The 11,458-nt window shown below is 50.0% G+C and overlaps 6 protein-coding genes across 6 annotated transcripts; 2 read left to right on the plus strand and 4 right to left on the minus strand.

Annotated features, from left to right (window-relative positions):
* Window positions 1-296: 296 nt before the first annotated feature.
* On the minus strand, window positions 297-2,577 carry L228DRAFT_103316 (DEAD-domain-containing protein). The gene is made up of 4 exons (XM_018328873.1): window positions 2,181-2,577; window positions 2,087-2,118; window positions 466-2,011; window positions 297-403 (listed from the first exon to the last, which is right to left on the minus strand). The coding sequence occupies exons 1-4, from the start codon at window positions 2,363-2,365 to the stop codon at window positions 397-399; spliced, it is 1,770 nt and encodes a 589-aa protein (XP_018190288.1). The 5' UTR covers window positions 2,366-2,577; the 3' UTR covers window positions 297-396.
* Window positions 2,578-4,369: 1,792 nt separating this feature from the next.
* Window positions 4,370-5,357, minus strand: L228DRAFT_267043 (hypothetical protein; the record flags this gene model as incomplete). Its single annotated transcript, XM_018334943.1, has 7 exons — window positions 4,370-4,541; window positions 4,611-4,674; window positions 4,728-4,808; window positions 4,867-4,970; window positions 5,023-5,039; window positions 5,098-5,175; window positions 5,250-5,357. The coding sequence occupies 7 exons, from the start codon at window positions 5,355-5,357 to the stop codon at window positions 4,370-4,372; spliced, it is 624 nt and encodes a 207-aa protein (XP_018190289.1).
* A 219-nt stretch (window positions 5,358-5,576) lies between these two features.
* On the plus strand, window positions 5,577-6,560 carry L228DRAFT_228785 (mitochondrial 37S ribosomal protein SWS2). Its single transcript, XM_018330479.1, has 4 exons — window positions 5,577-5,624; window positions 5,698-5,742; window positions 5,892-6,158; window positions 6,273-6,560. The coding sequence occupies exons 1-4, from the start codon at window positions 5,622-5,624 to the stop codon at window positions 6,315-6,317; spliced, it is 360 nt and encodes a 119-aa protein (XP_018190290.1). The 5' UTR covers window positions 5,577-5,621; the 3' UTR covers window positions 6,318-6,560.
* Window positions 6,561-7,103: 543 nt separating this feature from the next.
* L228DRAFT_267045 (UPF0041-domain-containing protein) lies at window positions 7,104-7,923 on the minus strand (the record flags this gene model as incomplete). Its single annotated transcript, XM_018334944.1, has 4 exons — window positions 7,104-7,215; window positions 7,307-7,465; window positions 7,641-7,713; window positions 7,851-7,923. The coding sequence occupies 4 exons, from the start codon at window positions 7,921-7,923 to the stop codon at window positions 7,104-7,106; spliced, it is 417 nt and encodes a 138-aa protein (XP_018190291.1).
* Window positions 7,924-8,258: 335 nt separating this feature from the next.
* Window positions 8,259-9,573, minus strand: L228DRAFT_245731 (Sm-like ribonucleo protein). Its single transcript, XM_018332237.1, has 6 exons — window positions 9,436-9,573; window positions 9,371-9,379; window positions 9,211-9,282; window positions 8,743-9,157; window positions 8,645-8,689; window positions 8,259-8,585 (listed from the first exon to the last, which is right to left on the minus strand). Exons 1-6 carry the CDS (start codon window positions 9,460-9,462, stop codon window positions 8,503-8,505), a joined length of 651 nt encoding a protein of 216 aa, XP_018190292.1. The 5' UTR covers window positions 9,463-9,573; the 3' UTR covers window positions 8,259-8,502.
* Window positions 9,574-9,936: 363 nt separating this feature from the next.
* Window positions 9,937-11,326, plus strand: L228DRAFT_245732 (60S ribosomal protein L11). The gene is made up of 4 exons (XM_018332238.1): window positions 9,937-10,011; window positions 10,176-10,326; window positions 10,403-10,652; window positions 10,738-11,326. The coding sequence occupies exons 1-4, from the start codon at window positions 10,009-10,011 to the stop codon at window positions 10,862-10,864; spliced, it is 531 nt and encodes a 176-aa protein (XP_018190293.1). The 5' UTR covers window positions 9,937-10,008; the 3' UTR covers window positions 10,865-11,326.
* Window positions 11,327-11,458: the final 132 nt, after the last annotated feature.

Genomic DNA, 11,458 nt, shown 5'->3' on the forward strand with positions numbered 1-11,458 from the left:
GCCTTATCACGTAGATGATCCCACCGAGATGAAATTCTTCAGCAACACTGCAAAGCAACAAAGACAAAGCCGTGAAAGTGCATAATCGAATGAAAATCAAAAGAAAAAAAAAAGCAAAGCGAAGATGACAGAGAGATTAAAGAAAAGAAAATAATTGAAACGAAAGATGTGAAGAGAGACGCTCTGATTCGAGACATAACTCCCCTTACATGATGCCGCTCACTGCACCTCCAAACGTTAGGGTTCCGGACAAGAGAAAGAAACCAACGCCATGCAATGTTGAAGGCAGTGACGGCAGCACGTTTGGTCTTTTACCACCATGAAGCGGCGCCCGGACCACTGGGGTTGCCGTAGCCGCCACCGCTACCGCCATAGGCAGGTGGGGGGGCACCAAAACTACCACCTGGGGCTGAATCAGCATGTTGTTGTGTGACACCTTGAGGGTGTGGTAAAGACTTACCATACGCAGGAGCAGCAGCACCACCAAAACCGCCGCCACCACCAAAGCCAGGGTTGTCATACTTGCGGAAGTCACGGGTGGCTGTAGCACCACGACCACGGCCGCCAGACCGACCACCGCGCCCGCCACCACCGAAGCTGGACTCGCGAGCAATGTTCTCCAAAAAGGAAGGCACTTCCTGGTGGGCTTCCTTGAGGAGATCGATCAGATCACGGACAACACCGCGGTTTCCACGGTTGAAAAAGGCAGTCGCCAGACCAGTGTTACCGGCACGACCAGTACGACCGATACGGTGAACATAGTCATCAATGTCAGTGGGCAAGTCGTAGTTGACAACGTGGGTGACATTGGGAATATCGAGACCACGAGCCGCAACAGCAGTGGCAACCAGAATGGGGCAGCGGGCCGAGCGGAACATCTCCAAAGCTCGCTCACGCTCGCGCTGGGTGCGATCACCGTGAATCGAGGTAGCGGGGAAGGACTGGTTGATCAAAAAGTCGGAGAGCGAGTCCGCCATGCGCTTCGTCTCGACGAAGATCAAGGTCAAGCCGTTGCGGTGAGTGTGAAGAATGTCGAGCAAGACAGAGCGCTTGTCAATGTCCTCAACGTACTCAACCTTTTGAGTAATGTTCTCCGAAGTGGAACCGACACGACCGACCGACAAGAAAATGTAGTCCTTCAAAAAGTCGCGGGCAAGCATCTGAATGTCTCGGGGGAACGTGGCCGAAAACATGAGAGTCTGGCGGTTGGAGGTGGGGGGCATGTCCTCACCCTCAACGATACGACGAATCTGGGGCTCGAAACCCATGTCCAGCATGCGGTCGGCCTCATCGAGCACAAGGTACTTGATGCTCATGAGAGAAATACGGCCACGCTCAATCAAGTCCACGAGACGACCAGGAGTAGCAACGAGCAAGTCACATCCGCGCTCAATCTGGCGAAGCTGAGAGCCAATGTCGGCACCACCATACACAACGCAGGGACGAACCCAGGAGCGGTAGGCAAACTTGCGAGACTCTTCGAAGATCTGCGAGACCAGCTCACGAGTAGGGGCGAGGATCAGCGATGTGGGGAAGGCCTTGCGCGAGCGGCCACTGTAGCCCATGTTGCTGGGAAGCTGGGGGACAGGAGAAGGACCGTTGATAAAAGCCTGAGAAAGAATGGGGAAGAGGAAGCCACCAGTCTTGCCGGAACCAGTCTGGGCGCAGGCCATGAGGTCGCGGCCGTTCGAAACAATGGGAATCGAGTATTTTTGGACAGGCGTGGGGGCCTTGTATCCGGCACTGCGGATGTTCTCGAGCAGGTGGGCATCCAAAGGAGGAGAGGCGAATTCGTTGGTGGGCTCAGGGACATCGTGACCAGAAGCCTCGACCGGGATGTCGTCGTACTTGTCAAAGTTGATGCCGGTGCTCTGCTTTGAAGGATCATTGGGAAGACCGTAAAGTTCACGCTCGACGCGGGGATTAGGAGGGCCGGGAATATGCTTTCCATCCTTCCACTGGCCATCACCAGACCCACGCGCGGCGCTGTAACCACCAGAGCCGGTTGCACCTGGATTGCCGTAAGCATTACGGTTGAACTGAGGAGCACCAGAGGGATATCCATTTGCTGCAGGGTTGCCACTACCTCTTGAGTAGCCGGGACCGCCGCCGACACGTCTGGTATTGTCTTGTCAGCAAATCTGCGTCTTTTGGAATCAAGTGAGAATCTTTTGACTTACGCAGGAGGACCACCCCAGGCGCTGCCATTAGCACCGCCATCCATCACGGGAGCTGGGCCGGGCATGGCTGGGCCCTTATTCCGAAGATGGGGAGGAATGTAAGCCGAACGGCCAGCGCCATAGCCGTTGGGCTGGGGCTGGTTACCCGAAATGGAGAGGTTTCCCATATTGAGTTGATCCGCCATGTTGTAGATTTTTCGTGGTTGAGTGGGGAAATGAAAATGCTGTATTGAAAAGAAAGGGGAGTGGCGTTTTTATCTCTATTATCGACGGTCAAAAATGTTCAACTGGTCGGTGTGGGAACGTTCGAGAGCGAGGCGAATTAGACGAGTAAGGACCGGTACAGGTCGGAGATGCACGCGTAGACGAGAGACGTCAGAAGAGAGATCCGACCGATATCTGTCGCTCGTGCTGACCGAACGAAAGATGCAAAGGCCACCGGAACAACGAGAGTCGAGCTCGAAGTGTAGTCGTGGTTGACGTGACGAAGAGAAGAGAACGAGATGAGTCGTTTCTTCTTCCTTTTCGTCCGATGATTAGAAACCCGCGACGTCAGAGAGTCCTCAGAAAGTGAAACGGCCTTTCTAAGGAGCGATATGCGTGTATAAACTCAAGAGCAATACACACAACTAAAACAAGAGGGGAATCCGAGAAAAAAAGAGATGAAATACTCTTTGCGATTGAAAACGGGGGGGGAAAAAGACAGAGGGGTGAAGGAAGGGTTTAAAGGTGAGAGTGTTTGTGGAGAAAGAATCTCATACGTTTGATGGGGGAAAGGGCAATAATGAGGAAGGGTTGCTACGGGTAAAAGTACGAAGATGGTAGGGCTGCCTCGGAGCGGCAAAAAAAAAAGCTGAAAATTCTGGCGGAGAGGGAGCGAAGCGAAGAGTCTAAACTACTTTCGGCATTTCTTTTGGGCGGTATCTCATGTAAAGGGGGGTGCAAAGGGGCGACTTTGCGTTGATGGTGGTCGGCTGTACTGGTGCTAGAGTGCTTGTGCTTCTCACTCGCCAGAGAGGTACAGTTACTGTACCTTTTAACTTACGACCCTGACAACCTGGCAGGACTTCTGCCTACCTACTCGCTACTAACTAATTCTGGTACCCTAAGTAGCGCCCATTTATCCATCTCCCCAAGCTTCCTCCCTGTCAAATACCCATGGCCACCTTTCAGTTCTGTTACAGCGAAAGGCGACCTGTAAGAAGCCGTGCCCTTTCGCCGACTTTTCTTCGTGTCTCTCGCTATCTGTTCCCCAGCGTAGGTAGCTTACCTTACATGCCAAACGTCGTATCTCAACTAATCAACAATTACCCATTAGCAGTCATTTGGTACGGCAGCGGCGGCGACAGGAAGAGGGCCAAAAAGAGGACAGGATTGGTTGCGTTCCTGCGTTCCTACGTTCCAGATCTTCTTTAAAAGTGCAATGCCAACCATTTTGGCTTTCCCCGGGGGGGCCAATTATGGTCCGGCTATTATAGCACCAGTGGTCCAGTGCACGTTCCGTGACGAGGACGAGTAGGGGGGGCGTGCGCCGTACAGGTACACGACCGATCCTGAAACCAGCAGTACAGTATACACAATAATGCGCTGTCCAGTTTGAACAAGGTAGAGTCCTAGCAAATCTTCGCCCTTCCCCTTGGCCCAGTACGATCCAAAAGCCTACATGTGCGTACCGCAAACCTAGATTTCCCACCAAGCCACCGCAAGGGGCCACCAGGAAGCTTATCGCCACAAGGCACCGATGACCGAAAGTTATGCCGAAGGTGGTCTCGTTCAATGCAGATTCTCACTCTTTGCATCTGCAAAACACCTGCGCAAAAAGAAAAAAGAAAAGGGTACTTTTTCTGTAACACGTGATTGGTCCAGACATATTCTGCATCGCCAATTAAATCATTTGTTTATTCGACATTTTTTATGTTCACCAACCCGCAACTATGTCACACTATAGTACTCTTTTCCCCATATTGGCGGGTCTTAGTTGCCCGCATTTTGTGTAGAAGCAAAATCACCAGGGCCAGCACAATCCCCACGACGGCAAAACCAGACCAACCTGAAAGCGCCCCTTCCAAAAAGCCCGGTTCGGTGCTCTCCGGTACTGCATTGTCCTCGGGGACGTCGGACGATAAATCAACGGTATCTTGATTCATGCCTCAGATATCAGCAGATCAAGAGTTAAAAGAGAAGCCAAATTAGAGCTCCACGTGGATACCTTCTTCTGGCACCTCGAGCTCGCCGCTCTTGACAATCTTGACGGGCAAAGTTGGCTTGTCGCCAGGCTTTTTGTCCACATTCTCAATCTGCTGCACAATATCGAATCCCTCCACGACCTCGCCAAAAACGACGTGGCGGCCATCAAGCCAGCTGAGAGTAGCAACGATTTGTCAGCGCACATTGTCCGAGTTAAGTATAAGCATCATCATGGGCACATACGAAGTGACAACAGTAGTAATAAAGAACTGAGATCCGTTGGTGTCTTTGCCCGCATTGGCCATGCCTGACTGGATTAGTGCTCCTGCTGAAAGATGTGCAGGATGCTAATGAACTTACTGAGAAGGCCGGGCTTGGAGTGCTTGAGCTTGAAGTTCTCATCGGCAAACTTTTGTCCGTAAATTGATTTGCCGCCAGTGCCTAGATATCAATATGAGTATATCTTTGGTATAGCAGAGCGAGCCAACAGGAATCTAACCATCGCCCCTGGTGAAGTCGCCGCCTTGAATCATGAAGTCCTTGATCACGCGGTGAAAGGACGAGCCTTCGTATCCAAAGCCCTTCTCACCGGTAGCCAAAGCCCTTTTTGCACGTAAGCATCACTGCATTACCAGCGGCACAGAAACATTCATACCTGAAGTTCTCGGCAGTCTGTACCACAAGTCAACAATGTCCAGAATAAAGCTGCATTATTTCAAAGTATTCTTACCTTCGGAACGGTCTTGCCATAGAGACCAAGCACAACTCTTCCGAGAGGTTTGTCACCATGCTCGATATCGAAATAGACCTGCAATTCAATGCTTCATTAGTTGCAATTCTGGGGGAATAGAAAGCTTGAAAACACAACTGGAAGCTTCGCACCTTGTGGGTAATCTTTGGGCCCTTGAGTGCCTCAGTGCTCTGAGCAAACAGAAGCACTGTAGCTACAATGAGCAGCAGCGAGATTAAAGCCTTTTGCAAACTGGCCATTTTTGCGAATTTGTATAGTACACCTGCAAAGCAGCCACTCTCTGCGTTGGTGTTATGGGACAGAAATGGAGATGTGTCTACATCGGGACCCAGCTAGCAGCCGAGCATATGGGGCGGGGATGAACGGAGGTTGTGACGAGGCCGATCCAGCTTACATAATCCAATATTGAAGATCGCGAACTTGCGAAATGCGAATTTGGTGATATTGAGCAGGCTTGAATCCTCAAAGAAAGCTCCGTTACCGTCTGCTTCAAATTCGACACAATGGTAAGTCCTATTTGGGATATACATGCTGCAATTGCTTTGACCATATTTGCTTTATACTAATCATATCTTGCAGGTTTTCATCCTAGGTGTCAACTTCCCCGAGCAACGGCTTGTGAAGGTAATTCCCGGACGCTTTTCAGATTTATTCTCCTGCACTCGATAATCCATCAATCCAACTGGTCCCTTTGCAAAGCTGTGAAATGCGCATACGGAATAGAATCGTTTTCTCGTGGAAGTTCTCTGAGTTCATACTGACTCCGAATATAGAAGTCTCTCCAGAGCTTCTACGGCATTGGCCCACAAATTTCTCAGCGCCTGATGGCTCGCTTCCATATCCATCCAACGGCCAAGGTGAGCGAGCTGGGCAGTAAGCAGGTCACCGACATTACAGCCGAGTTGTCCAGTATGACAATCGAAAACGACCTGAAGAGACGGTTGCGGGATAACATTAGACGGTTAAGAGACATGGGTGCATACCGCGGAAAGAGACATGCAATGAACTTGCCTGTCCGGGGACAAAACACAAGAACACAGGTATGTGGTTTTTAGATGCTTCTAGCCTTGATTGGATATCAGATATCGGGCCGGATGTCTCGTTAGATCTTCCTTGGGTATCTAGAGACTAATGACTTTCGTTCTACTCTACAGGTTTCTACTGCCCGCAAGCTGAACAGGATAGAAAGATGGGCATAAATGATTGTTTGGTGTGGGAAATTATTTTGGCTGATTCAATTGGGTTCAATTGTACAACACAGTCTCGTCTTTGGCGTTGGTCACGAAGCACAATTAATATGATACACTTCAATTTTTTCTCTCGCTCGACCCAAAAATGATTCATTTGAGATGCATGCCGAGAACGGTGGCTATTTTGAGAATACTGCAGGACACATTTCTCTGAAACTAAACACATTTGTAACAAACTGCCAGGCGGTCATTAAAGCACTCATTATCTGAGGTTTTTAGTAGACAAGCAAAGGGCGTTGAGACAATAATGACTGCTCTTAAGAAGGCGAATAAGCCCCATCTGCTATCTTAATGGGCGTTTCCGATTTGCTTGGATGTCCAGCCCCCAAAGGATTTGCCTACGAATACATCAATCTGATGCAGCGTAGTAGAACGTCTTTAATGATGGCAAGTTACAGACGCGTTGCAGTGTAGCGGTAATAAATTCGTCTAAGGAAAAAACTACCCAAGAGCTGTTGCCTGCATGAGAAAATGAAAAGAAATGAAACTTGGCAATTTCCACTATTGTTACAAGTTAGAACATCTATTTGTTCCTGGGTGAAGGTAGTGTCATGGAGGGTATCATGACGCAGGAATGCTTTGCGCAGCAATGGATCTCCACCAACTCCCTCGCAAATAAAACTTAGTATCGAAGAGTGCCCATGTCTACAAGTGCATCTTCCAATATGCCTCGTTCTCCGTATTTATGCATCTCGTCTCCATTGGCTCCTAGCAGAGATTCTAGCCGCCAGATCTCTACTTCGACACGGCTGCTTTAGCCTTCTCTGCTACATCGAGGGTCTTCTCCTTGGCAGTCTCAAGGCCGCTCTGCGCCTGAGATTGAAGCTGTCGCTCTTTGCCACCCCAGCTACGGATACTGTCAGCATTTGACCGAACTATACTGCTATATCATCGAGCGGTTTCTGCCCAACTCGGACGCGCGGTGAGGTTTGACATACTTCCAGTATTCCATGAAGCGGTAGCCCTGAGTACACTGCGCCGCACAGTTGATGAAGTGGCAGCCAAAAAGGAGATAGTTCTTGGGCGTAACAGCGAGCGCATAGCGCATAAAAACGCCAGAATAGATTGCGAGGGCAGTCGTCATTCGGCCAGAGATACTGCAATGAAAGGGTGATATTAGCTCCACTGATCGTATGCGACGCTCATAATTGGCATTTTGCATTCCAAATTCGAAATTGCCTGTTCAGAAACAGTCCTCTGTGGGAGAAACCCGGATAAACCGGCATTCGGAACGATGGGAGAGGTGGCGACAGATTGCAGGGTGACTTTTACATTTCGGGGTCCTTCTGGGTGTCCATGATGGCCGCAACTGGAATTCCAAAATTGGAGACAGGGCCCCAAAAATCTGTGCGTTGGTATCCATGTCAGTATCAACTTTGTCCAGAAAAGGCTGATTCAAGTGGGGTCAAAATTTCTGAGCAAAGGGCGCGAAAGCGGATTGAGCGGGAATTGAGGCTGCAAATTGACGCGTAGAATACATACGAGTTGAGCAGACATAATTGGTAAACGGGTTTGCCCGTATCTTGGCGTTGATGGCTTTAATTGCGGCGGCCATGGTTGGAGTGGAGAGGTATGGAGGTAGAATTCAGAGAGTGAAGGGAAACGAAGTGGTTTAGTTATGTTGAGGGCGGGCAGTATTAACAAGCAGCAGCTGGTTGGCGAGCGCCCCGGGATCGCTATGGGGAACACGGAGCTAATCGGACATATTTTGTGGAGTTACAGGGAGCAAAAGTTACAGACACCAAAATTGACGGGTCACGTGCATCGGACTTAGACCGGATTCCGAAGTATGTATTTTCATCTTATGCCATGCCACGGTGGGAAGTGAGCCCGTTGTTCTGTAAGACATGAAACAGAGGCCAGACGCATTTCACATAGATCAATGTAATTTGCTCAATGCATTTGATTTGTTTTTCCCTAATGGACCATGTACATCCCATGAAACGCTTTTGGCAATGCAAGAGCAGTTGGAGCCTTCTCCCTAACGCCAAAATTGAATGACTCAAGAAATAGAAACGGTAACGGCGGCTTTAAGCTCGTCTAATGGGAAAACAAAGGCACTGATAGCTCTCGCGCCATCTGTTCGGCGTAAGAGTTGACGATTAATGGAGAATCTAACCATGTCCTAAATCGTTCATCGGCCGCCAAATCCTGGCGGGGGAAATCCTCTGCCTTGACCAGGAGGGGCTTGAAAGCCCGGCGCTCCAGAAAATCCAGCTAAAAATGTAAGAGTTAGAGATAATACACCTAAAATCGATAATGAGGAGGTAACTCACGAGGACCACCGGCAGGCGCACCGGGGAAGCCTTGGGCGAAACCAGCTGCAGAAATAATTAGTTACAGTTGCTTCATTAATTGATGGGAAGGAACTTACGAGGGCCAGCGCGACCAGGAAATCCAGGGGGAGGTGCGGATCCAGGGAAGCCAGCGGGCGGGAATCCTCCAAAACCTGGGGCGGGTCCGCCAACACCGGCGGCGGGACCGCTGAGAGGAAGTCCTCTACCAGCAGGTCTGCTAATACCAGGTCCAGCAGCCAACGTTGGAGGTGCTGCTCCTGCGGCGCCACCAGGAGCATTCGTTCCAAGACGCGCGGAAGGGTCTGCGGGGGGAGGTCCATCGACTGAGAGGGAAATGATATGAGTACCACGGACGATCGCAAGACCTAGTGTTCGCTTCTCTTCAGACTCTACGAGAGCCGGAGCGGTGCTGCCGGGAGCAGCCTGTGCCTTCGTCGGCTTGCGCTTTACACGGCGGAACTCTTCTGTATCCGCGAGAACGAGGTTCATATGCTGGAGACGTATCAGCATATATTGCTCCATCAATATGCACACGTATGCCCAACCTTGTCAAACGCCAACATTTGTCCAGTCATCTGCCGTCCGTCATTCAACGTCACCCTCATGCGGTAGTTGATCTATGTTCTCCATCAGTATCTGCACAATTCGGCCCAATGTAATTGAATTCGCTCGAGACGAAAATTGGGGCAGTGAGGCGCGGCTTACGAGGTTTTGCTATAGACATGTATGTTAGCGGACAAGTTCTATGCTAGACAGGTTGATTGACTTACCATCTTTCCTTGCTTATTGGCCGCCATCTTGAAAAGATGCACGGAGTGCGCTCAATGTTCCAAAGATTTAAATTTCGAGATCGTCTGTTCAGATGATCCTACTAGAGATATGCTGATCTGGGAGCTCTCCTCTACACTTTCTGATGTCGACGCGATGCGCCAAAGCTTCATCGATTTCGCTTGGCATTTACTACGGGAGACGGAAAAAACCATTACGGCGCATCTCAGCCTACAATCCGCTGGTCTAGGACAAAATAAGGCCAAAAGACAGCAATCATGAATTAAATTACGTTCCAAATTTCCAGAAAACATAATTTCGAACAATTCTCTACAGTGGGAAAAATATCATGCAGAGCAATACTTCTCAACTGACCTATTCCTGGAAGTTGACTCTCACTATCGAGGACAATCCAGCCGGGGCCGATTGGTCGAGGTTGCTTAGTCAGTCGCTAGGGTTTGCAAACCTGATCTGCGGCTCTTCGCTAGCGGCGCACACAACCAACTGGAAGTTCAACCTTTCGTGACCCCGACCGACGCAACGACACGACCCTCGACAATAACCGGCTTATCGAGATGGTGAGTGTGCTTGGAACGGGCTTCAATACGGAAAAATAAATCGAAACGGCTTTCGGAATTTTCGATTTGTTCTTTCGAACCCATTGAATCGACCGCCTGGAACTTTTTTCACAAATATTCGATCTGCGAAGGACGTTTGACTGACCCGGGCGATAAACATGCAGGCGGAATCCGGCAAAGACAAGAGCGCCAACCCCATGCGGGAGCTGCGCATCCAGAAGCTCGTCCTCAACATCTCCGTCGGCGAGTCTGGTGACAGACTTACTCGTGCCGCCAAGGTGCTCGAGCAGTTGAGCGGTCAAACTCCCGTGTACAGTATGTAGCAGACGCCAAAACGAAAAGACTATCGAGCCCTCGGACTGATCAACGAAATTTTTTTTTAATTGAATAGGCAAGGCCCGTTACACCGTCCGTACCTTCGGTATCCGTCGTAACGAAAAGATTGCCGTCCACGTCACCGTCCGTGGCCCCAAGGCTGAGGAGATTCTCGAGCGTGGTCTCAAGGTCAAGGAGTACGAGCTGCGGAAGCGCAACTTCTCCGAGACTGGCAACTTCGGTTTCGGTATCAGCGAGCACATCGACTTGGGTATCAAGTACGACCCTGGTATTGGTATCTACGGCATGGACTTCTACTGCTGCATGTGCGTAACCTTGCGTCCGAAATTACATATCAAGGAAACTTGAAGGAGAAAAAAACAACAATTGCTGACGGCTTTTTTTTAATAGGACCCGCCCTGGTGAGCACGTCGCCAAGCGCCGACGGGCCAAGTCCAGCATCGGTACCAACCACAAGATCTCCGCCAACGAGACCATGAAGTGGTTCAAGAACCGGTTCGAGGGTATCATCCGGTAAACTACCCGTTTGCACAAAAAAGGGGGGCACGGGGTTGTGGTTTTCTTTTTGTCTGGCGAAACCATGAAAGCCAAAAATGGGTAGTCGGTTGCACAGAGGCCTGTATCTAGTGCCTTTATTGGCGTGTCTACTATCAAATGGGAGCTTCTTTGCAATTCCGATCAATGGAGGCTTCACACGGGTGATGTTCCGCATAACCATTGGTGGTTGCGTTTGCCTATCGTGATGTCAGATGCGCCAGTACAAGGTGCCCAGATATGGAGCAAACAAAACACACAACACCAAGCCAACGGTTATATCCTGGTCTCCTTTTTCTTCCCTCGAGGAGACCAGGGGTTCTGATGACTCGTCGCTGATGACCCAGGAACATCGGTCCGCCCAAACAATTCTTCCCAAAAGGTCGTAGTTACATGACTTCGGTTGACAGGACCGCCCCAAATGTCATGATTCTCCATTCTCCCTCTGTGATACTTCATTGTTTCACGGCCGTATTACTTCTACGTAATCTTTCGTAGCTCAGTGCGTACAATATCATCGCCCCCGTTGTCTGAAACTACGACGTTCGTAGGGACTAGGACGCTAGTCATACCATGC

The sequence above is a fragment of the Xylona heveae genome, assembly GCF_001619985.1.
Source record: "Xylona heveae TC161 unplaced genomic scaffold L228scaffold_3, whole genome shotgun sequence".
NCBI classification, from domain to species: Eukaryota; Fungi; Ascomycota; class Xylonomycetes; order Xylonales; family Xylonaceae; genus Xylona; species Xylona heveae.

Excerpts from the sequence above, each read along its gene's own strand:
- L228DRAFT_228785 (XM_018330479.1), top strand. Across the intron at positions 5,743-5,891 it reads CCGAGCAACGGCTTGTGAAG|AAGTCTCTCCAGAGCTTCTA; the intron begins GTAATTCCCGGA and ends CTCCGAATATAG. Across the intron at positions 6,159-6,272 it reads GACAAAACACAAGAACACAG|GTTTCTACTGCCCGCAAGCT; the intron begins GTATGTGGTTTT and ends TCTACTCTACAG.
- L228DRAFT_245731 (XM_018332237.1), bottom strand. The coding sequence starts at position 9,462 with ATGGCGGCCAATAAGCAAGGAAAGATG. Across the intron at positions 8,690-8,742 it reads TCCTGGTCGCGCTGGCCCTC|CTGGTTTCGCCCAAGGCTTC; the intron begins GTAAGTTCCTTC and ends TTATTTCTGCAG. Across the intron at positions 8,586-8,644 it reads TGCGCCTGCCGGTGGTCCTC|CTGGATTTTCTGGAGCGCCG; the intron begins GTGAGTTACCTC and ends TTACATTTTTAG.
- L228DRAFT_103316 (XM_018328873.1), bottom strand. The coding sequence starts at position 2,365 with ATGGCGGATCAACTCAATATGGGAAACCTCTCCATTTCGGGTAACCAG. Across the intron at positions 2,119-2,180 it reads GCCTGGGGTGGTCCTCCTGC|ACGTGTCGGCGGCGGTCCCG; the intron begins GTAAGTCAAAAG and ends AGACAATACCAG. Across the intron at positions 2,012-2,086 it reads CGGTCCCGGCTACTCAAGAG|GTGCAACCGGCTCTGGTGGT; the intron begins GTAGTGGCAACC and ends ACGGCAATCCAG.
- L228DRAFT_245732 (XM_018332238.1), top strand. Across the intron at positions 10,327-10,402 it reads CGGTCAAACTCCCGTGTACA|GCAAGGCCCGTTACACCGTC; the intron begins GTATGTAGCAGA and ends TTAATTGAATAG. Across the intron at positions 10,653-10,737 it reads ATGGACTTCTACTGCTGCAT|GACCCGCCCTGGTGAGCACG; the intron begins GTGCGTAACCTT and ends TTTTTTTAATAG.